This window comes from Manduca sexta, chromosome 11, assembly GCF_014839805.1.
Source record: "Manduca sexta isolate Smith_Timp_Sample1 chromosome 11, JHU_Msex_v1.0, whole genome shotgun sequence".
Taxonomy (NCBI): domain Eukaryota; kingdom Metazoa; phylum Arthropoda; class Insecta; order Lepidoptera; family Sphingidae; genus Manduca; species Manduca sexta.
In genome coordinates, this window is record NC_051125.1 from 980,127 (window position 1) to 1,004,403 (window position 24,277).

The 24,277-nt window shown below is 35.4% G+C and overlaps 2 protein-coding genes across 4 annotated transcripts; both read right to left on the reverse strand.

Moving 5' to 3' along the window:
* Nucleotides 1–799: 799 nt before the first annotated feature.
* On the reverse strand, nt 800–16,975 carry LOC115447202. 2 transcript variants are annotated; one of them, XM_030174189.2, is made up of 5 exons: nt 16,688–16,975; nt 7,378–7,480; nt 2,859–2,993; nt 2,101–2,242; nt 800–1,249 (listed from the first exon to the last, which is right to left on the reverse strand). In XM_030174189.2, the coding sequence occupies exons 2-5, from the start codon at nt 7,471–7,473 to the stop codon at nt 1,191–1,193; spliced, it is 432 nt and encodes a 143-aa protein (XP_030030049.1). In that variant the 5' UTR covers nt 7,474–7,480; nt 16,688–16,975; the 3' UTR covers nt 800–1,190. The 2 variants fall into 2 exon arrangements, with proteins under 2 accessions (XP_030030049.1, XP_030030046.1); XM_030174186.2 differs by lacking the exon at nt 16,688–16,975 and adding an exon at nt 9,461–9,676.
* Nucleotides 16,976–17,924: 949 nt separating this feature from the next.
* On the reverse strand, nt 17,925–22,544 carry LOC115447201. 2 transcript variants are annotated; one of them, XM_037437523.1, is made up of 5 exons: nt 22,443–22,544; nt 20,974–21,059; nt 20,533–20,718; nt 19,280–19,430; nt 17,925–18,783 (listed from the first exon to the last, which is right to left on the reverse strand). In XM_037437523.1, exons 2-5 carry the CDS (start codon nt 21,052–21,054, stop codon nt 18,698–18,700), a joined length of 504 nt encoding a protein of 167 aa, XP_037293420.1. In that variant the 5' UTR covers nt 21,055–21,059; nt 22,443–22,544; the 3' UTR covers nt 17,925–18,697. The 2 variants fall into 2 exon arrangements, with proteins under 2 accessions (XP_037293420.1, XP_030030045.2); XM_030174185.2 differs by having other exon boundaries at nt 20,974–21,054; nt 22,443–22,542.
* Between the last annotated feature and the right edge of the window lie 1,733 nt (nt 22,545–24,277).

Consider the following 24,277-nt stretch of genomic DNA (forward strand, 5'->3'; position numbering starts at 1 on the left):
ATTTTGGGCAATGACTCAATAAACAATTTGTACCTCTTGTCCACCACGCTAGTTTAATGATATCACCCATCTTAAAAGTTCGTTCAAAAAAATATTTAAGTCTCACAATAGATCGTAAGGTTATTGTAATTATGTATAGGTATTATTGTTAACAAATTCAATCATCAAATGAGTCGTTTGTAATAGACTTACGTCTTTAAAAACACATAATAGAATTGTGTTCTATTTTGTTTACATTTTTGTCTATATTACCATGATAGGTAAATTGCTTTTCGCTGGTGGTAGGATATTTTATATCCGCCGGGATAGCGACCACCGTGCATGTAGTGTTAAAACCCGCCATCGTGGCCCACGCAAGTGTCGCGTTCCAGGATCAGCCTGTGCATATCCGGTTTCATCAGGCCGGTATAATTGTGTCGACTGTCGAGGGGTAATCATCTCTCGTCAGTCGACATTCTATTGGACCCCACTCCACTTACCTTCAGGGGCAGTGAGTTTACTTTGGCGTGACTGTATAAAAATTAACTTGAATATTAGATGCAAAACAAATCAAACGTCAGTTATTATAGCTACACTATAAAAATTATACCAACAAGGATTTATCTCAATGAGATTAATTCTAATGAAAATTATGCCAGAGAATGCCTTTGATTATAAAACGTAATGAAAGTAATTCTTAGCATAAAATCCCTGAACAATAGCATTTGAAGTATTTTAACGGTCGATCATAAGAATTTTAAGCTCCGGAATTGTGAGAGTAGAGCAGTCCCAAATAATCGCATTCTAATTAGACGCGCTGTATTAGAATGCATCCGAATAATAAAAATCCACGTGCTCGGGAAAGGCTTGCGCGTCAAGTTACAATACGTCTAAGAGTATAAGTAACAAATTAATAGAAGAACCACGAGATTCCTCTCGTAAGCCATCAATTAAATACACGAACAGTAGCAATATACTTCGCCTGATCAGCGCGAGCACATTCATCATATTTCGAAACATTGAAGGCACTTCCATACTCATAACTTGATATAATCGATCATTAATACAAGCCTGGGCATGTTTAGCACCCTACGGACTTGTGAGACCATTTAATCGGATAATAATTCAATATTATACTTTGTCCAATTGAATATTATAATTGTTTTTATAAATGTCCTCGTTGAATATTTGTTGGATGTGAAGACGCCAGCTCACGAGTGGTCGGTCAAGCTGAATGCTCGGACCGCAATGAACGTAATTATGTTCAAAGCTGAAATGGAAATATAAAAAATGTTATTTCAGGTCACAGACTGGTCGGCTCTACACTTAGGGCTATTTTACAATGTTCAAGTAAGCGTTATCCGCCCGGTAATAGAGACAGTGAATTGCATTCTTTCACTTCGATTTATTTGGGTGTTCGACTCTTAAGTTGGTCGCCTTATTTTATATTCGTCGATTAGCGTTTACTTAAACAACGTGAATGTGAGTGTAGGACCCTAAAGGTTTTTAATTATCTGGAGAATCCGATTTTTAACACAGGATTACCTTAGATACCTACCCCTTAAATAAAATTTAGCTTCCCCTTTACCGCGAGCCTTCCTAGGACCAAGCGTCTCGAGCGACATAATTTCCCCAGTCCATAAACCCGATGTCAGTAACCAAGTAGGTTGCGACGGAATCCAGGGCATTTTTTCCAAGTCCTAGTTATTCGGGATACGTATCTTTGAATCGAAATAATTTCGGCGGATCATTCACTTGGCACATAAAACCAGGCACCATATAATATTTCTAAGAGATTTGACGGCAGGCGGTCGGCCTTATCAAAACAAACATAATATTATATGGCAACTAGCTATTGCTCGTGGCTTCGCCAATGTGGAGGAGTTTCCCGGATAAAAGTCCCGCTATATATTTTCTCAGAATAGAAAGTAGTCAATAACCTTCCCAGGGTTTTAAACTATCTCCATACGTAACTTCATTGAAATCTGTTCAATAGTTTTTGAGAAAATGGGTAACATACAGAGAGACGAAAAGGGGACTTTGTTTTATATGTATAGAAGTATGCGAGGATCACACATTACAGTAGGACAGGAGCAGAGAAAATTTATATTATTTACTTACTTATCATAACTAAATTGCCGATGAATCCTCTTAAGCCGATTCTAGCTGGCTGAGTGAAGAGATTCACAAAGAAACCTAATATAAGGAAGATTGTCATCACGGCGCAAAATATCAGGTATGCTTTGATGTACGAGCGTCTGTCCTGAAATAAAAAGAACGCATACAATAAGACTTATCATCCATTCCAGTATCGGAAGAGGCTAAAGGCTTATTAAAAAAATATTTTGATTTTATAAAAAAATAGTAGGAATGGATAAAAGTGGATGTACGGAGCGACATAGTCGTGAAATAACGACCAAGCTCCTTAAATAAAGATTAAAAAAAAAAAAAGACTTATCATCTCATGTCTCAGGATGGCGAGCGCAGTGGAATAACAAACAATACTTGGTAATTTAATTAAACTATTTTACGGATTTTGTCGCGGTTTTCATATTTTACTTTTCTCCCAATTCAATGATGTGCAGAATCTTGCATGCTTAGTTTACAAAATACGCCGGTTGGATAATTTGAAAACTAAGCGCACAAGATTCTACACATCATTGAATTCGGAGAAATGTAAAATATTAAAACCGCGATAAAATACGTAAAATAGTTTAATTTAAATGTCTTACATTCGCGTAAACATAAGAAATACAATACTTTGTAATTCATGGTGTTGGTTGGTGTTTCCACTGTTTATGGGCGGTCGTATCACTGACAATCAGGCGAACGGCAACCTCGTCTCATCATTCAAAGCGATAAATAAAGCGAATAATTACTTTGTGTAACCCGACGACAAAAATGATCGCGAATGTGATCATCAGCAGGCCCGCGATGACACCCATCACGAACTCTTTCGACTGCGTTGTCTCCGTCTGAGATACAAACCCTATGAAACACAGGAACCACAGCACCTGAAATTTGAGAGAACAGACTTGTTAAAAGATATTAAAAATAAAGCGACATGCGGGTATAGTGATAACATCTCTGCCTACCCCTGGAAATACAAAAGGCACGTATATTGTTACCAATACCATACACCTACGTGTATGGCTATTTTTACCAAATTTTAATCGGGCTTAAACACGCATAAAATAAACAGATTCTGAATATGTGTTTAACATCAGATTAAAAAAAAAGCTTAAACCAATGTGGATAACGACCAAAATTTCAATTATAAAAACAACTAGGTTAAGGCTTTGTTTTGGTACACGCAAAATATAGACATAATATTCGATATAACATGAATATGTTAAGGAAAACAATATTGGTAAACCAAATAGATAATAAGTACCAAGTTTGTTACCATTTTATTAGGAATTGCCTATGGCTCCGCCCGCGTAACTAAGTTTTCCGGAATAAAGATATTTCCGGGATAAAAATCCTATAGCACCCAGGGCAATATAGCTTTCTATTTGTGAACAAAATTGCAGAATAGGTTTAGTAGTTTCTGAGATTAGCGCCTTCAAATAAACAAGCTCTTCAGCTTTATAATATACTAGCTTTTGCTCGCGGCTTCGCCCGCGTGAAGGAGTTTTCCGGGATAAAAGTCTCACTATATATTTTCCCGGGATAGTAGCCTATAATCTCCCCAGGGTCTTATAATATCTCCATACCAAATTTTGCTCTCTTATACCACGTCGTATGTCACGTCCCGTTCCCGTGGGAACGGGATAAAAAGTATAATATGTCCGTCTCCTGGTTCTAAGCTACCTCTCCACCAATTTTTAGCCAAATCGGTTCATCCGTTCTTGAGTTATAAATAGTGTAACTAACACCACTTTCTTTTATATATATATATATAATATATATATATATATATATATATATATATATATATATATATAGTGTGTCGGGTCCGCTAGTCTTTTATATATATATATATATAAAAGACTAGCGGACCCGACAGACTTCGTCCTGTTAAAAAGATTTGTAATATGACAGTTTTTTTTTCCTATCTATTTTATTGTCGGGGCAAAAATTCTCCTAAACAGAACCTTCACCCTGGTGATAGGGCGTTGTGAATAAAAAATAATTATTAAATAAAACAGATATAAGCATTTAAAAGTAAGTAATCGCTTTATTGGTAATCATCATAATTATTAACAAAAATCAGTTTTATTTTCATTGTAGTGCTTTATGATATACAATATTTTTGTTTGATTCCCTGGCGCATAGAGAAATAAATCTGATGGTTTTCCAACACGGGAACAGGCAACATACAATTGACCATGAAATTTCTAAATTTCCTTGTCTTACAGGAGGCATATCTATATTATTAATTATTATGCCACTTGCAATAATTAGTGATCATAGGTAATTAAACAATCTGCACAAAACACGATATACGAACTTGTTTCGTGTGGTTGACAAAAGCAAACTAAGTAGAGTACGTAACAGAAAAGCCAAGAAAAACAACACTTCAAATCGACAACGAATTTTTTTTAAATTTGATATGACTTGGAGTCATGGACTTTTGGTAACGGTTGTGTTTGTCTGATGTAATGACGGGAAAACATGCATTTTAAAGTAAAACAAAAGAAATAAAATCGCGAAGCCAACCAAATAACTAATGATATATTAAATTTTGTGACTGTTCAATTTAGTCGGGTCCGCGATATCACTTTTGTTGAGTTTCAGAACGCGACATCACATTATTATATTCTGTGCTCCAACGCACACTGCTTTGATGTTAGGAACACACCTACATTGCTTAGACAACAGTGAACTTTATACAATAGCAATAAAGCTCAAATTGACTCTACGTATTAGTTAGAAAACGTTTGTATGGGATAAAGAAAAGGACTGTTTTTAGGGATTTTCCGGCAATTATTTGATATTTTCTCGCCGTAAAAACCATCCTTGAGCTTCGACGAATATTAAAAAAAAAGAATTGGCCAAATTGGTCCAGGCGTTCTTGAGTTATGCGCTTACCAACACATTTAGCGATTCATTTTTATATTATAGATAGATTAGTATAGCAGTGTCGAAGAGCCCATATGACACGATTCCTGCCAGATTCCCTCTCGTACTTTATGAAAAATCTAATTATAGTTCGAACGATTTGCAGATAGCATTTATATAGTAACTATATCGCCGGGTGGAAGGCTAACTGACCTAAGTGACATTTTTTGCGACAGTATTTCATACATATTTAAAATCAGCACTTTTTTTTAACCTACTTAAAATATTTCGAAAAAAATGTCGATTAAGTCAATTCACATTTCAACATTCGATATTATGTTATGTCGGATTCCCTTTCAGAAAAATTCACCCTTCGCCACTATAGTACAAATTTGCTGGTGCGACTGATCCCCTTATTCATAGACGTTATTTATCTAAGGACGGAGCATTTATTTATTTATTTATAAAGATACACTAAACAGATTACTGACAATAATTATCTAAATTACATTACAGTGGATCTAATGGCTAGTCAGAATACAAATAGAAGTGTATACAACTTATTCAAATTAGGTGACACATACATGTAATTTAGTTACAAAATAATAATAATAAATATAAAATATGTTGGCTAATGTAAGGCAGACGATGTGGGAGTTGTATTTGGCTTGGGTGCTGTGGATAATATGTGTTTTACTGAGCGTCGGAAAGTATAATATTTTGAAGTGTGAATATCAAGTGCGGGATGTTTTATAGATAGTTCATTATACAGGCGACCATTCTTGTAAGAGGATTATAGAAAGATGTATTATTTTTGTATACTTGTAAGTTAAACGTCCTCATAGGTAAACGCGGATTATACTTCGTGTTAAAATTTAATAAGCTTAATAAGTATGATGAGTCTAATTGATTGTGAAGTAATTTGTATAGATGTAATAGATCTTGTTGCCTGCGTCGATTTTCGAGTGGGGTTACATAAAATTTTATTAATCTGTCACTGTGACTAATGAGTTCTCGACCAAAGCCACTCTTGTTGCTCAGAATCTTAAGACACTTCTTTTGGACACTTTCGATATTTTCAGAATGGACAATGTAACACGGTGACCAAATAACAGCGGCATACTCTAGCACACTACACACAATACTAAAATATAAAGTGAGAAAGCTTTTTGATGTTTTGAAACCCTTTGTACTCCTAGTTATGAATCCAAGAGATTGGTATCCTTTCCTCATAACATATGCGTAATGATCAGGAAATGTAAGTTTCTGGTCAAATAGAACTCCGAGATCCCTCACTACAGTTTTTGATTGGAGACTTTGGCCTTGCAGCATATAGGTGTGTGTTGTTTTGTATCTCTTATTCGTGAAAGTAATAACAAAACATTTGTTTATGTTTAAAAACATCCTGTTTTCGTTACACCAGCCATAGACGGTATTGCTGTGATAACAAGTCTGTTTCTTAGTGCTGACGGTATGGCAGCCTTTGCAGTGCGTAGACATAGGGCCGTTGTGATTGGCTAATATTGAGATACAGCTTTAATCTAGTTGGCTGTCAGATAAACAAAGCTGAACAAACAGCAAGCTGTCAGATAAACAATACTGAGAAACAGACTTGTTATCACAACAATACTCCGTCTTTAAATAAATAACTTCTATCAGTGGCGAAGGGTGAAAATTTTCAAAAGGTAACCCGAGGAAATATTTTTTTCTACAATTATCATGTAATACGCTGTTCACAATAAATTAAAATCAGTAAAATATCATAATAAATAATAATTTCCTCCTAACATAAACATTATGTCTAAACTCTAAATTTAACAAATAATCACATATTTCGATCATAGGTACTTATCTAAAAGAGCCCAACAAAAATTAATAACCCACACTATACACAAACACTAATTATACATTCTAAATTATTAAAAAAATTCGCGCCAATTGCCCAACATTAAGCCGCAAATTCTCGGGTTACCCTGAAGTACACATACACGCACGCACACATGTACTTTTAGGTCACTTCCAAAAGATTAGACAAAGACACCGCGCTGCGTGTGAAAGAGACAACAATATCGCGAGGGAAGCTATGCGCGGCCGGGTTCACTTCGAACACTATAAGGCGCGAGCACTGCGCGCGAGTTACGATTTAACGAATTGATAATAATAATATGAACTATGTACCGTAATCGTTGAAGTATTGATTTAATGGAATAAGTATAGGATGACTTGTTTGAATATACTTTTATTATTCTAGTTATATAGTTATGTTTTTCATTTATGATTTTAAATTAATTTACAAAAGGTAATCCGGTAGGAATCGGCTTGTATGGACGCTCCGCCACTGTTCTATGAATAAGGGGTGAGTCTTTTCTTTGCTGAAAAGCGTAAAATACCTACCGTTTGTAAATATCCGAGGACGTAGTTCGTTACTTTGCTGCCCAAACACTGGCCACATGACGACCCACTTCTGGGGTCTAATGAGGCGCACGCCATGTTGATTCTGTTGAAAAAAACACTGGAGTTTTATAAAAGTTCCCATATTTTACTCTAATTTCGCCCGCGTGGAATTTATATAAATATTAAATTAACCATACAAACAAACAGACAGAGAACATCTTTCTTTTTTGAATGTCTGTTAAAATTTGTCTTTTTAAATCCGCCGCGCTGGCATAGTTGTATTGCATGCGCGGTACTGCAGCGCCCCGAGCTTCTGGGTTCTAATCCCGGATATGGCAAAGTGATATTTGAGATTTCCTGCTCAATGTCAGTGCAATGCAGTGATCGCCGTGTACCAACGTCATAATAAAATTGCTGTATCGATAAATAAATATATATTCGACGCTTGAAAGGCAATTAAATCTAAGCGAAATTCAGTCAATTTTTGAGGAGAGTGCTTTAAAGTTTTGTTTTAATATGAAAATTCCTAAAAGTTAAAATATTTATTTTATAAAGATATAGTCTAATGATATTAAAATTGTCCTAGACCTACAAAATCTAGACCAAATGACGCAGAAAAATATAGCGATTCAAAATATAATCCATTTTCGGTATATTTGTCGCTTAGATACAATTGCTTTTCAAGCGTCGATTATATATAAACTTACATTTCTACTAGTGTTTAAAACATGACTTTAGATGTACTTGTGTTGTACCTGTGCCTAATATCTATTGTATTCTAATGATGGAAGACAATGTAAAGTATTTTTTTTCGGTAGATACCAGCGGACATGGGCGACGGTAACCACTTATCATCAGGTGGGCTGTTAGCTCGTCTACTGTCAGAGACAATAAAACTTATTAATAAGGCCGGCTTTGAAATAGTCGATCTTGAATTACCATTTTTACATCACAACGTGTTTTGCGATTTTAGGTCGTATAAGCCCTATAATGAAGAGCTTTAGATGACGTCACACATGCGATGAATACTATTTTTAAACTTATCACTCGCAAACCGCTTGCGGGTTAGTCGGCATATTGCAATTAATTATAATTAATTGTAATTGTAATGAAGCTGTACTTAGTTAAAACAAGATTGCATCACTTGTTATGAACTTGAAAAAAAAAATGCTATTGATCTTGATTGAGATGAAATTGTTTTTTTATAGAAATGTATTTGATTTATTTTAGATTTCGAACATCGATGTTTCGAAAAATATTCAATGGAGTAATTTATACTAATAATAATACCAAATCTGTACTATATGTTGTCCAAGTGCGGGTCACTAACCTTCGCTACAAACAAGGACGGATTCGCATTTATATACCTTCGGGATTCTTACGCAGAAAAATTTAAAAAATCATATCAATAATTGTGCTCTATTTCAAGAACAAAATATTTATTTATTCAATTCTATTCAGCATACATACCTGTAGATAAACAACATCCTTACCATGAATTTAAAGCATATAACTTAATTCAAAAATGTCTCTATATTGTTGGCTATAAATATGCCGGCCGGCTCACCTTTGGAAATACGGCGAGTAGATGTAATATACACAACATATAAATAGTAAAAATAAGTATCTGAATCCTTTTTTTTACTTTTAGCCACTACACTCTTATTTACATTGACGTATATTCTATAGACACGAATGTCCATATAAACTATTTGTTCAAAATCTGAATTAAAATGGCAACGAAACCGTTGCTGTTATAACCTATTTATTTACTTGAACAAGAAATAATTTTACTTGACTAATATTTTTTATTCACATCCAGGTTTACACTTAGAATCGAGTTCTTATAATATGAGCGCCAGCGTACACAATCACAAGCTGTCAATATTACCCATCCTAAAGTCAGTTTGAATGGATTGCAGTACAATTCAGTTGAACGCAGTGAATGTTCGGAACGCCAAATCTAGTACGTAGTACATACATATATATCGATGCATCTTAAATCCAATTCATCCACAAAGATAACATACACTGGTAATTGCTTATCTCTATGCACGATGATATAAATAACTTTTCAACTCACCTAGTACTTTTATTTTGAGGCTCAATTTTTGACGACATGGTCACTGTCTCACAAAGAAAATAACTTAAATTATGATTTACGCGTGTTGCGATACGAATGGCGTCTGTAGCACGCCGTTTCACAACACCGAATGGCCGGCGTGTTTCCTTCTTGCGGGGATTTCCATCGTTTATGCGTGTAAAGACTTGACCAGACGTGAGGGTAAAGCAATGTTTACAATACAATCTGGGCCTGCTTCTCTTTTCCGTAATTTCGACTGTGTAATAAGCAAGTACCGCACCGCATCGCGTTTTATTGAAATTGGCATGCAGAATAAATATTCCATGCTAATTTGACGAAGATAAAACATGGCCGTATTTCGAGTTTACACTGTCTTAGAACATGTCCCCTGACATGACCTAGGTAAGGTTTGTATAGTGGGAGGACTTTTGAACTGTTGCCGATTTTTTAATCGTCATATAAAAGTTATAAATAAAATATAACCTGATTGAATAGACTTAAAAATCGTTATCTTTCTTTTTATTTATAAGTATTTTGCTTGGTTTGTATATTATCCCATTCATTCTAGGGTTTTTATCACACTGGCGAATTGCCAGAGAATTTAAAGTGAGGCGATGCGCAGCGGCGCGTAGCGAACACACTGCGGGCGCGCAATAAGTTTTGGACAGACTGTAACCGCCCACAATTCGCTAGAGTGATAGGTCTCTAAGATAGTGATATAACTGCAGATATGCTAGTCTATTACTTAAAAACACAAGAGCAATGCCACAGATTTCTCTGTGCTTGCAACACCGGTTTTGCCAGTCCTTTAACGGTGGCCTAGAGATAATGCTCGGACGTCTAGGGTATGAACTAGGGTTACCAGAATATCAACTTTCTTGTTAAAGAAACACTCCACATACGGAATTCGAGTATAAAATTTACCACAGGAATTTTACTAATTAAACAATGTAATATAATTTATTTCACAATATATTACTATATATTTTAATACAGAGTCAACACAACCTCCAAGCATGCATCATAAAAACTTAAACAAAAAATTAAACCGCCCTCAAAAACCCCTAAAGACCCAAAAATAATTAAACGTAACTGGTATATTGGTAACCAGTTTTGGAGTCGTTGAGTAATTAAAAACGCTAGGTAAGCATTTTTTTATATTATTGAAGACCGTAAATAAAACTTCGCGTTAAAAGTATCTTTTTAAATAACATCACAATTTCCATCAAACTAAAGGACACGGATAAATAAATGATTGAAATATGAGAACCCTGGTTACCCCACCACAAGCAAACCCAAGTAATAACAAATTAGATCACTGCTAATAATACTCACGAGAACTTGTTTGGTAACTTTGTGATTATAAAGAAATGCAGTGACATTCATCAAGTCCATTTATTCGCGTATCGATTAATATTTATTGTTTCTTAGCGTGATATACTTTATACGGGGTCGTTTTTCAGATCGTATTAATAAATAAAACCACTAACTGGTGGTAGACCTCTCATATGTGAGAGTCCGCCTGGGTAGGTACCACCTCAATTTCTATTTCTACCGCCAAGCAGCAGTGTGTAGTCACTGTTGTGCTCCGGTTTGAAGGACATTGTAGCCAGTGTAACTACTGGACATAATGAAACTTAACATCTCACGTCTCAGGATGGCGAGCGTAGTGGAATACCAAACAATGGTTTGTAATTCAAGGTGTTGGATGGTGTTTCTACTGTTTATGGGTGGTCGTATCGCTTACAATCAGGAGGACGGCAAGCTCGTCTCGTCATTAACAGCATTAAAAAAAATCGACTTGTTTTTACCTCTGCGAACATTCTTTCAAAAATAATCCATGAATAATGAATATTTTTACAATAAATCCTTTATTTTTCAGATTTTTTATCATTTTGTAGTTTAGCGCTAATATGACGTGTGCGTGAATATAAGTGTGACTGAAAGTCTCATGCTTTCGATGCAAAGAAATCTTTTACAGTACTAGAATTAGGGCGTGTTAAATTATAATATTTTTAATGATTTATTTTGTTCGTAACTTACACTTTTATCGGAGGTAGTGACTTTATAAAGAGTTATTTTCAAGAAGATAAGTATGTAGTTTCAATTAGTAATGCAATATCCAAATGACTCTGAATAAGGCTCAACCTTATTTGAAAATCTCTGGCAATTATTTTCTATACATTTCTTATATTTGAATAATTCTTTAAATAAAACTTTTAACCAACATATAAACGACTAAGACTCACAAAGTATATCGAGTGGATGCGTTTGTGAAAATCCCATGCAATATTGATGGTGATTTATTTGTATGGATTTACCGCATCAACAATTCATGAGAGTAATCCACAATTTTCCTTCTTTTTAACAGGTTTAATGGTTATTTTATGTAATTATCCCTAGTTTGCACATATAGGCAAAGGAACGAAGGTAAAAGTTAAGGCATATCGGGTGAGTTATTATTAAATTATAGCATACATCTGCATACGACTAAATATGTCAAGACATTAGGTAATTCCATAAATACATACAAGACTAAGAGAGTCAGGGATGCGTTGCCAGCGTTCAAGAAAAGGAACAACGATTGGAAAGGTGACGAGATATTTGGACTTCTAGTACTCTCCACCTTAAATAGAATAAAATTCTGTATCCGAATACGCAGAAAGACAGGCAAAATTTTGGGAACTAAGACTTAGTATACTACGTCTGTCTTCACCATTTATTATACGCGTGGGCTTATAAATAAAACGATTTAAATTCCGTCTTATAAACCAGATTTATGAGTTAACTCAAGATTTTCCTCATGCGGGGCCATTTAAAATCGATAGGTGTTACAAATGGGATACAATTGATTACTTATTACAGCAAGTTTTAGAATAGCCAAGTCCTAAAGTTTGTTAGCGGCGATAGCCTAGTTGGGTGTGGAACGGACTGCCGAGACGAATGACCGCAGGTTCAAATCCCAAGGGCACACACCTCTGACTTTTCTAAAATCATGTGTGTATTCTTTGTGAATCTATCGTTCGCTTTAACGATGAAGGAAAACATCGTGAGGAAACCTGCACATCTGAGAAGTTCTCTGTAGGAATTTCGAAGGTGTGTGAAGTCTACCAATCCGCACTAGGCCAGCGCGGTGGACTAAGGCCTAATCCCTCTCAGTAGTAGAGGAGGCCCGTGCTCAGCAGTGGGCAAGTATACTTAATACAGGGCTGATATTATTATTATTGAAAGTTTGTTCTGTTATTTGGAATTATTACTAGCCTTATTCGTGGCTCCGTTTGCGTAAGTCTTTGCAGAATAAACTCACGGAGACACTCTTCGAGGGTAATTAGTAGCCTATATTAAGTTAATTCATATGATATTCGTCCTAAAAATTTAAATTTATTCTTTGTCGAATTTTTGATTCTCAGAACTAGGTTTCACAGAGGTTTAAACTATGAACCAAAATTCTTATCCAGTTGTTTCAAGCGGAAGTTGTCAAGGTTCGCATATTTGACATCGGCATCGCCCTATTTCCTGTTTATCACTCAAAATTCACAAATCGAATGGAACTTAAAATTATATATATTGTTACGTGAAGAGAAAATGTTGTACCTCTTTTAAACCACATTTTGACATTTATTATATATAAAACAAAGTCCCCAAAAATTGTCTGTCTGTATGTGCTTGATTTTTTCAAAAGCTACTGAACTGATTTTTGTACGGTTTTTACTAAAAGATGGTGCATTTCTTGAAGAAGGTTTAGGTTAATAGTGCATAACGATTTTATGTAAATTGACTGCAATATAACGATAACTGTTGAAGAGGTCGCGTGATTGTAAATAAACGTGGGTCGGAATTTACGCAGGATAACCTTTGTGACACAGTGATTGCCACGCGGGCGAAGTCGCGGGCACAGGTAGTTTAACATAATTAAAATTGATATAGAGATGTACAGAAATAAAATGTATGTACGAGTATATGATATGCTATTGTCATTACTGGAAGATACATACATAATAACATACATAACTTCACGCATTTATCTCCGAAGGGGTACGCAGAGGCGCATCCAGGGCACCCACTTTTCGCCAAGTATGTTCCGTCCCATGATGTGATAGGGGGCGAGCCTATCGCCATATCGGGCACAAATTCCAGACTCCGGGCTAATGCTGAGCAGAAAAAACCCAAATATCACTTTGCCCGACCCGGGGTTCGAAGCCAGGACCTCAGAGCGCTATTGTACCGGACATGCAATACAACTACGCCACCGAGGCAGTCATTACTGGAAGATAAATCTCAAAATGCCTAGTAAGTATGTATTTGATTACTTCCACGCAGCAATTTGTAATCAAAACGGACAAATACCATTGCTATTGTTTATGAATTCACAAAATCCGAAAATTATTGGTAAATGAAAGCAACATCTATTTTTAAAGATGACGTACTTAGTGCAAGAGCTTTGCCTTTATCACTGACACAAATGTATTGGCAGTTACACGCGGGGAAACCCAAACATGTTTGCAAAATAATTGTTGATGTACATACTATCTGTATATAGTGAGACAGCAATACATGCTCATCATCTTATCTAACATTGGGCTAAAAATCATCCATTAATAACTAATATTTTACCAAAAATCATGGTTTTAGTTTTCTGATTTTTTTTATCATTTAGTAGTGTAAATATGGCGTGTGCGAGAGTATATTTCTGACTGAAAGTATGATGTTGCCGCTGCGACGGATTCTCTTAGCTTAGTAGTAGCATTGGGCGCGTAAAATTAAAATTATTTTTTTATTATTATTTATTTTGTTCGAAACTCAAACTATTTATTTAACATTTACTGCTCAAGTAGCTTATTGTAAAGTGTTATTTCCAAGTAAATAAGTATGTGGTTTCATTTATTAACGCGATGTCAAAATGACACTGTATAATAAATACAATATTGCATTGACAACAAAGATAAAGAACGGATACACAGCTTTTTGATAGGTAAGTATTGATCTTTTGTATAGCTTCTTCTTATATAAAATGACAATAAGGATCTGTCCATAAGTGTGAAGTAAAATTTATTTGAAAATTATCATATTAAATAGCTGGTAAAGATAATACGCAATTTATTAACGTTTATGTCTGTAGAAAGAGCGACTTTTGTATGTAATGAGTAGCATCTACTCAGTAGTTGTGAAAGGAGGCCTAAACATGGTGATTTTATGTTAAATTTATTATGTATTTTAAAGAGGTGTTTGAAGCGGCCGTTGTATCATACCTCCCCAATAGTTCTAAGATTATATAGAGCGTACATTGACAAGATTGTCATACAAAAATTTTGCGCTCATGGGATGGTTACTCAATCTACCTTGAAATACCAGAACCCCAATCGTAATTTGCATGTTTTTAATGAGAATATTAGTATATTTTCTGTAAACATATTATTTTTGTATTAATTTCTAAGGACGCTGTGACATCTTACGGACATTTTAATAAGCCAACGACTTATTACCAATATGTTATAATTTTTAGAGCACAAATTTGGTCCTGATGACCGGTATATAAATAAATAAATAAAACTATACTGTTTAATGACTTTGTATATTATATTATACGTATGTAGACCAAATAAAAAATTGTTTTGCAGTTAACACGTTCACTGCGAACACATTTTATGTAAACTTTAAACTAGTGCGTTATGGGGCAGTTCTGACCCAAACAGGACTTATTTTCAGTGCGTCGTGAGGTCAAATTAACCTCTCCTAAACTTCTGGATATAAATATTTTTTATTACTGTTAGGTGCACAGTACCGAGTTTTTTGCATTCAGGAATGCTAGTTCGACATCCTGGCAACTTACAACTAGCAGCGCCTTTAGCTCGCATCTTTAGTTTGTCCTAAACAGAGGGTACAATTTGTGGTGTCATATTGACCCCACAACGCACTGAAGCTATCGAAATACTAGTGATGGGAAACACTAAAATACTTCTGCGGTAGGTATTGAAATAAAATACTAATTTACAATTAATAACTGTATTTTATAAAAGGTATTATTTTTATGCTCTATATTAAAACACGGTAAACATAAACGTATGTTGTATTGTCTGCAAATAGTAGGAACTTTCTTCACCTTTTTACCGGCTTCAATACTAGAAAGCGTTAATCTTAGATTATTGTAACAACCAGTACATCTTCTTCTCTTGTCGTCTTTCTCATGGATGTGATTGTTCGTACCTCGTTTTTTATTGACAGCTGTAAATAACAGAACATGCATAGTACATAGCCCCACATGCACATGCTATAAAACGGTTTTAGTTTCAGCTGCAAAACCAAGGTCAGTAGTGAATATTATTATAGTCAAACTCAAACTCATAATGTAGAGTAGCGTAGCATAGCATAGCTAATGCTTCAATATTTTTACGTTTTTTTTTTCACTTAGTTTAGAGAGCGACGTGACGGCCTCCCCTACATTGCACAGCGCATCACTAATGGCGCGGGCGCACCATCCAGTGCGGGTGTGGGGTGCAGAGGGTGGGGTCATACTGACCACACGCCGCACTGGAGAGAAATATTTATCGTTAGGTGCGGAGAGGTCATATTGACCCATGATTGTATTTAATATTCTAAAGTGTTCCTATTGAAGTTAGAAATAGCTTAGTCCATTTGTCTTTTTCTTTCAATAAGAATTCTTAAAGTTATGCCTTCCGCACCAGGTGAACAAGAGCTATTTAATTCGCCGCACGGGATGTAAGTTAAACATGGGTCAATAAGACCTCACAGCGCAGTGAACGTGTTAAGGTGTTTTTGCATGCAAAACACACATTTTCTCTGTGCTTCATTGATTTTTCAGTTTAAGTCATAGAACTTATTTATTGTTATGAGAAAGTACCTACTGATATTTTTACGATAGTCGAACCAATGTTCCCATAAAGTTTCTATATACTTACTTTACACGATTTGCGAGAATAGAAATGGACTTCAATGTTTCTTGATAGAATATTGTTCATACTTACTATAGGTAAGTCATGACACTTTCTCTACTTTACCGGTTTTTTAAAATAAAATACGTCGCGAGAAAACTTACTTACCATTCTCCATAAACGAAGATACATCATAAAATCTAGGTTATCATTCGTTTTAGGCCGACTAGGAAGAAAATTCTTACTCCTTTTGCAGGAAGCGAGTCCAATAGTGCAATATTTGCAAAATAAAAATCGCCATAAAAAGATAGAATATTTATAGCATAATTCAGCTTACCTATGTTTAAACCACGTTCTTACTGCATTTAAAACTCGTTAGAGTTGACCACAACCAACAATAAGCGCACCACAACCAACTTCGTTGCGAATGTAAAATAAGATACTCAGTTCGGCACAATAAGAAAATTCCGAATCACAGTTCATGTAAATAATTTAAAATTCAATACAACAGAAAGTATTTTTGTTGGTTGAATGAACGGACGTTTTCTCAGTGGAAATAATTTTTATGCTAAGATTGTTATGATATGTCGACGCTAGCGCGGCGTCTGCTGTCCCGTACGTTTATATATAAACGTGAAGTTAGCCACGGGATAAGTCTTTGCCCTCAGTAATGCTTACTGCCTTGACCTTCGATGCAGTCTGAATCAATTCAATGTAAATCGTTGTTAATATTAGCAAAAACTAACAGAAGTCAATTTCTTCAAGCAATTTTTACCGTGTAAAAAATCGCGACAAGCTGACCTCTTCCAATTTTGAAGCTCGCAGGACTTGATGCACGTTGCATTTGTATTTTTAACAAAATAATGTCGCTAGTGAAAGTGCAAAGTCTGGAAGTTCTTGCGCAATATATTACTCCGAGAATTTGTTAGTCTAAACACGACCTAATATTAGATATTCTTTGTAATGGCGGGTTATTTTGTAATAACTTAATTTTGCCGGGTTTTTAGGTACGTCAAATGTGGATAAATCCAGAGGGAAATCAGGGGGAGTTTTACATTCATTGTAGCTATTTTGAGATGTTTGCAAAAGTAAGTCATTAGGAATTGTATTATATGGCCACTTCGTTATTGTTATATGCAAAAATAATATATATACCTACATACACACCTACACAGTGACGCTTTTTATCCTCGAAGAGGAAGGCAGAGGCGCAACTGATGCACGCACTTTCTGCAGTGCGTATTTCGACCCTTGATGTAATAGGAGCAATGGATACACATATAATAGAAATATATCTATATATTTCTCTGATATGATTGATATGAGTATCTAGATACGCAACAATACATTATAAATGGGCGGTCTGAGGGGAAGGTAATGCGGAACTTTTATATATTCACCTACATACTTTGAATGCAAAGGCCACATGAGCTCTCTTGTTTCTTTTGCGTGCGCTGATAATACATTAATTTTTACCCAAATATCTAGTAAATTGCCCAATGAGACAATCGATCTGGATAAAATGTTCGAAGAAACCTTACCACATATTTCCACTATTTTATAGAAACGAATAATACAATTTATAAAATTAACTTTTATTTGATCTTACAAAATTCTTACTAATACTTATCCTTATAATGAATACAACAATTAACGTCGAACGCAAACAACCTTAATTAATCGGATGGTCACAAATTAGTGAAATGAAACGCGATAAATAAGAGCGCATAATGAGTGCAGTGCCGGATTTATATATTTTATGAGAGTAGGCCACTTTATTTCCGCTGCTCAATGTAGGTAGCTTTATGTATCTATGTAGGTTTCTAAAATACTTATTATGTATTATGGAAGAACTAAAGTTAAATAAACGAATGATTAATTAAATCGAGTGAACGTCTTCTGAAATCTGCCGCCCCTAAAAGGCTCCCGCCCATAGGCCGCGGCTTATACGGCCTATTTACAAATCCAGGACTGGATGATTGTGTCCCAAACATAATTAAAATTAGGTACACGACCGACCACGACCACGACTTATCGGAACGATCGAAACCTTCCCTCTGCGTTCAACGTTGCTAACAATGCTTTATAAATAAGAGTAAAGTTCACAGAATGCTTCGCGTCTTCATCCATTGAGCTAATTATTACCTTCGTAATGCGATGTATTGTATATTATTTTGTAAGAGCTCAGGCCTCGAGAGGGGAATGGACATCATGTTGAACACCTAGTGGAAACCATCAACGAGGTTGCGCTTCATTACGAGCTATTTAAATTATAATGTGCAAGAAGTATATTGAGTTGCGACCTCTTTGCTTTTAATAGCAATTTGATTATTCAAATGTTTCATAGTTAAACGTGAGGATTTCTGTTAGATCCTTTATTTGTCAGCTCGTGGTGATAACTTCTTGCTATAAGTATTGTGTAGGCATACCAGGCTGAAAACAAGGAGAAATTATCTTTTAGCAATTGTCGCATAACACATTGTATATCTATTATCATTTCAAGCTGGCAATACATGTTGGCCGAGCATTGCCAAATAAAGGCCAATACCAACATGGCAAGATATTTGTCGTCCATGCTACCGATTGCTTAGTTAGCCATGTTGCAAGCACGTGTAGATCTTATATATTGGTACTCTACTACACTTAGTTACTTCGCTTGTCCCGACTTGCAATCGTTCGTGATCACTAACATATACATAATAAAATTGACAACGCAGAAAATTTGGACAGCTTCATAAAACTCGTCTATATTATACTGAATGCAGTGGTTTTGTTAAAACTTGCTGCACGTTTAGGCGGCAGTTTGATCAATTTGCCTACGCTCGATGGCTTATGGCGACCATGTCTAACCGTTTATGGGAGGTCGTATCGCTTACCATCAGGCGAGCGGCAAACTCATATCATCATTAATTGCAATAAAAAAACTCACCAATGACTCCCACTCTCAAGCCTGTAATGACCCAATCGTGCTGTGTGTAGTCTCCACCATTCTTAGCCACCACGAATATGAAGATTGGTATGTACAAAGCATAAGCTACTATTGAACATATGTTGAAGCCGAACACGCGTTTTGAATCTCTCTGAAAATTTAATGCTATGATTTAGATATAAATCTTATTTTATATTACTCAGGGGCGGAGTAGGCTGCAGTCTTCGAAACTTCGAGATAAAACGAAGAGTTCTAAGATTATACATATACCCCCTTATTCATAGACGTTATTTATCTAAGGACGGAGCATTGCTGTGATAACAAGTCTGTTTCTCAGCTTTGTTTATCTGACAGCCAACTAGATTAAAGTTGTATCTCAATATTAGGCAATCACAACGGCTCTATGTCTGCGCACTGTGAAGACTGCCATGCCGTCAGCACTGAGAAACAGCCTTGTTATCACAGCAATTCTCCGTCCTTAGATAAATAACGTCTTTGAATAAGGGGGATACTGTTTAATGTCTTTGAGATAAAATAATAATGTAAATAGCCGCGATAAAATCCGTAAAATAGTTTTCATATAAATCTTTATATTACTTCTTATCCTACTAGTACTTTATTGTTATACTGAATCTTCTCTTCCTTCTGGGCAGACTGTACTAGAGAGTTTAGGTCTTAATCCCCCACGCTGGCCAAGTGCTGGTTTGCTGACTTCCTATACCCTCGAAATCTTTATGCAGAATGTTTTGTTATATAAGTTTCCATACGGTGTTTTCCTTTTTCGTTAAAGCGCACTGATAAACTATCCGTACGTAACTTGAAAAGGTTAGAAATATGCACCGTATGTAAAGAGTTATACTTTATTGTATACAAAAGTATAACTCTTTACATAAGGTGTTCATCGTCAAGTCATCATCAGCCGCTGGATGTCCACTGCTGAACATGGGCCTCCCCCAATATGTCCAGATCGACCTATAGTCAGCGGCCCGCATCCAGCGACCTTGCGACTTTTAAGAGGTCGTCTGTCCACTTCTGTGTTATTTGAAATTTCATAATGATTTCTTATGTTTACGCGAATGTTAGACATTTAAATTAAACTATTTTACAGATTTTATCGCGGTTTTAATATTTTACTTTTCTCCCGACGTTTCGAAGACTTTGCAGCCTTCATGGTCACGGGGGGGATCAGTCCCCGTCGTTCGGTGAAATTTCAATCATAAATCATACGCAGTTGGTTATAAAATGCAACGTACCTTTCGCAACCCCTCCAGTAAGGCGCATACGACCAACATGGTGATCCAGTGGAAGGCAGCGACGGCAAAGGCTCCCAGCCTCTCCCCACCACCTTCAATGTTATGCCGACTCTTGTCTTTCATAGCTGCCGTGTACAAATCAATAGCAACTATTGTACTACAAAAGCACTCCACCATTTTAAATATCTGGAAAATAATATGAAATTGTTAGACGTTGAGGTGCGAGACTGCCTGAAGCCGAGTTTTATTGCGTGGGTAGTACGATCAGCCTTCTGAGGTCACGAGTTCGAATCTCAGGTCGGGCAGTGATATTTAGTTTTTCTGCTCAGTATCAGTCCAGAGTCTGGGATTTATGCCCCATTTGGGGATATTCGAATCTCGGGTCGGGCAGTGATATTGGGTTTTTCTGCTAAGTAACAGTCCTGAGAAAATTTAACTTACCACTAAAATAGTTCCTATAATCGCACAGCCGGCCCGAAGACCAATGCAGAAGAAGCAACGGGAACACAGGCACTTTGACATCTTATCTTTGAAAAAAAAAACTTCATATAGCACAAACATAGCATGTTGGTCATCTAATAAGCGGTAAAATCATAACTAGGTATTGCTCGCGGCTTCCTCTGCGTGTAGAGTCTTTCCCTCTATAAAAGTACGTAAAACACTACAAATCCACAGCGTCATGTATACGTCAGTGCCAAGTTCAAGGGTTACAAGTGCCTGAAGCGAGTGCTTCAGGCAACATACCGGACTTCCGAGTGAGTACTCGGAAGTCCGGTATGTTTGTATAAGCTGACCCTTGTCAGCCTTACAAACGTACATCATGTTAAAAAAAAGAAAATAAAAAAGTGCCTTGTATTCAAAAGATCAGAAAAGAAAATCCTACGGGAGGAATTGCCAAGATAGGTATATATTCTAATGCTATTTGCTACTCCAGGACTTGGACTATACAGGTGACAAATTTCATCTGAATCCGTTCAGCAGTTTCTGCGTTGATTTCTAAGAAACATTCAATAAAAAAATTTACGTCGAATTGATAACCTCCTCCTTTTTTTGAAGTCGGTTAAAATAATCGTAATATAATGCATTGTCATGTAACTTCGGCTTATAGATGCGTGCCGAAACCAATATCAAAACTACCTCCTTTTAATCTTAAACTCTCATTGCTTTTAATTTCATTTATTTGTTATTGATTCTATTTATGTTATCGTTGGAAAACCACAATGATTTATACATTTTGAGGTTATACAAAGCGAATTTGTTTTCCTTATGCTAATAATTAATATTGTAATGTAAAAAACTGTGGTTTCTTTTACGATATACTTTACAGTACTTAATATTTATCGTCGTATAAAAAACGGCCTATATTCCTAGTTTTATTATAAACAATGTAAATTGAAAGAAGTTAGATAAAATATTATCAGTTTCACCCAAGAATTGTACAGTGACCTGTAGTTAATAATTACTGATAGTGAGTAGGTACCTTTATACACATGAAAGAAAAAAACAAAATATTCGAATAAGGTTTAAATATTTTTTTTAAATGTTACTAAGTATACCCCTTTGATGGTTCGGCTGTTAGAAATTGCTTAACAAATATAGACTTTATTTTATGTCTATTAAAGTGCACCCAAAGGGCTGCCGGCAGACGCTTATCAGTTGACAGTTAAGAAATTGGATTAATTTGATAAATTATTAAATTTAAGGACAATATATTTTTAAAGTCCCGTAAGTTTAAAAATTCACTCCGAAAATTAATTAAACTTACCACTCTTATTTTTGTCTCAGATATTTCTACTTACATTATTTGTTATAACTATAAATAAATATTGTTTAATTAACTTCACTACTACGATAATATTTATATAATTTATCACTTTTTAAATGGCAAAAACAAACTAGAAATAACTTACAATTAATATTCAGCGCTGCAAGAGGACTTCTTGTGAAGGCGATATTTGGATAAATAATCGACGCGGGCGCATGTTAACATGTGAACTTTATCGGGGCTCCTATTCTGGGAATTACGCTACTACGCGTCCATATTAAAATCTAAAATAACAGGCCCAGGAGTTGCACAATGTATAGTCAATTTTATCATATGTCTTAGTAATGGGTTATAAAAAAAGCTGTGAGTTATATTCACATCTTGAACCGTGGGATTTCGAAGGCTGTGTTTATACCTGATATAAGTTATGAACTGTAATATGGATGACATAATAACGAATGTATTTTTTTTGTTGTTGTTTTGAATCATTAGATGAGCTTGCCGTTCGCCTGATGGTAAGCGATACGACCGCATTTAAATAATAGAAACACCTTGAATTATCAAGTATTGCTTGGTATTCCACTGCGCTTACGATCCTGAGACAGGACATTTTAAATTTCATTATATCTAGTAGTTACACTGGCAACAACGTCCTTCAAACTGGAACATAACAGTGACTACACACTGCTGCTTCGCGGCAGAAATAGACACTGTGGTGGTACCTACCCAGGTTGTCTCTCACATATGCGATACCTATCACTAGTGTTTTTTAGGATGAAGAAATTTCGAGATGTTTTTTGATATGTAAAACAAGATTAAGATGCGCTAAATAAGACTTAAAATTTGTTGTTGCGTCGACTATATTAGAGTAGGGGCATGTAAAAGAAAAAGGGTATAAATCCTTTTCAATAAACACCATTCAATAAAGAAACAAGAACAATGCTGAGCTTTTCGAATGCTTCTCTACCTAATGCGTACTTCCTGAGATTGCTGACTTGCCTGGTTTCTTTGCTGACATTTAGTCATTTCAAATTGAACTCTATATATCAAGCTGGAAAGACAAAATTCAAGGGATTGAAATGACAATAATTATTTTTAGGATTTCCCATACTGATTGCAATAACAACGTATTGTTTATTTAAAGAACAATATTATCACTGCTTGAATCAAAATATTTTGACCGCATATTTATGGCCTAATATTATTTATGCGTTTAATTTGCTTTAGTGAAAATAATCGCTTTAATTGTGTACAAAACTTACGAATCTGAGTGCAATGTCTAAAGTATCGTCCACGCGCAAACTCCGAGGAATTCGATGAACCAATCAAAATACGCCATTCGTAAGAATGTCAAAAGAAGTTTGTTCTGATTGGTAAATTTCCGCGATAGATAAAAAAATCGACTGAGATCGTTTATTGAAAACGCCGGTAAGACATTAAATTTCATCAACATTCCTAAAGATTCTCCGGAGCTCGCATTTGGACTGTATGTGAAGTCTTTAGTCTACCAAGCAAGGTCAAGCAAGCGTGGTTTATTTATTAGTTTTCAATTACTTACATTAATGGATGAAGACCTAATAAAAATTTCTATTAGTGTTAACCTGGTACTGTGTAATTTGCATTTGTTAGACAGTTTTGGTATTTGCAACACCACTCACACAAGAAAATTTTATTATGCTCTGCATGTAGGGTTGCCAATATTTAGGAGAAATAAAATATATTGAGTTGGGAGAATTATTTTGAGATAATCGAAGTTGTGTATATAGTTTTAAAGTTTTGTATGTAAAATTGAGATAGAGAAACTGTTTTAAGGTTTTTTTAACAAGTTTTAAACAAGATACCGCTATTTAGGTAAGTTCATTGGATGGCTATTTGTTTAAGCTATCTCACGACATAATTTTTTTTTTTTAAATACCGCCTTTGAACTTAGCACGGCAGAATAGTAATTTTATTTTTTTTATTGAAAAACTTTTTCGAGCC

Excerpts from the sequence above, each read along its gene's own strand:
- LOC115447201 (XM_037437523.1), bottom strand. The coding sequence starts at position 21,054 with ATGTCAAAGTGCCTGTGTTCCCGTTGCTTCTTCTGCATTGGTCTTCGG. Across the intron at positions 20,719-20,973 it reads TTATAGGAACTATTTTAGTG|ATATTTAAAATGGTGGAGTG; the intron begins GTAAGTTAAATT and ends ATTATTTTCCAG. Across the intron at positions 19,431-20,532 it reads TACTGGAGGGGTTGCGAAAG|AGAGATTCAAAACGCGTGTT; the intron begins GTACGTTGCATT and ends TTAAATTTTCAG.
- LOC115447202 (XM_030174186.2), bottom strand. The coding sequence starts at position 9,498 with ATGTCGTCAAAAATTGAGCCTCAAAATAAAAGTACTAG. Across the intron at positions 7,481-9,460 it reads CCTCAAAATAAAAGTACTAG|AATCAACATGGCGTGCGCCT; the intron begins GTGAGTTGAAAA and ends TTTTTTCAACAG. Across the intron at positions 1,250-2,100 it reads CGGCAATTTAGTTATGATAA|CTTTGAACATAATTACGTTC; the intron begins GTAAGTAAATAA and ends TTTCCATTTCAG.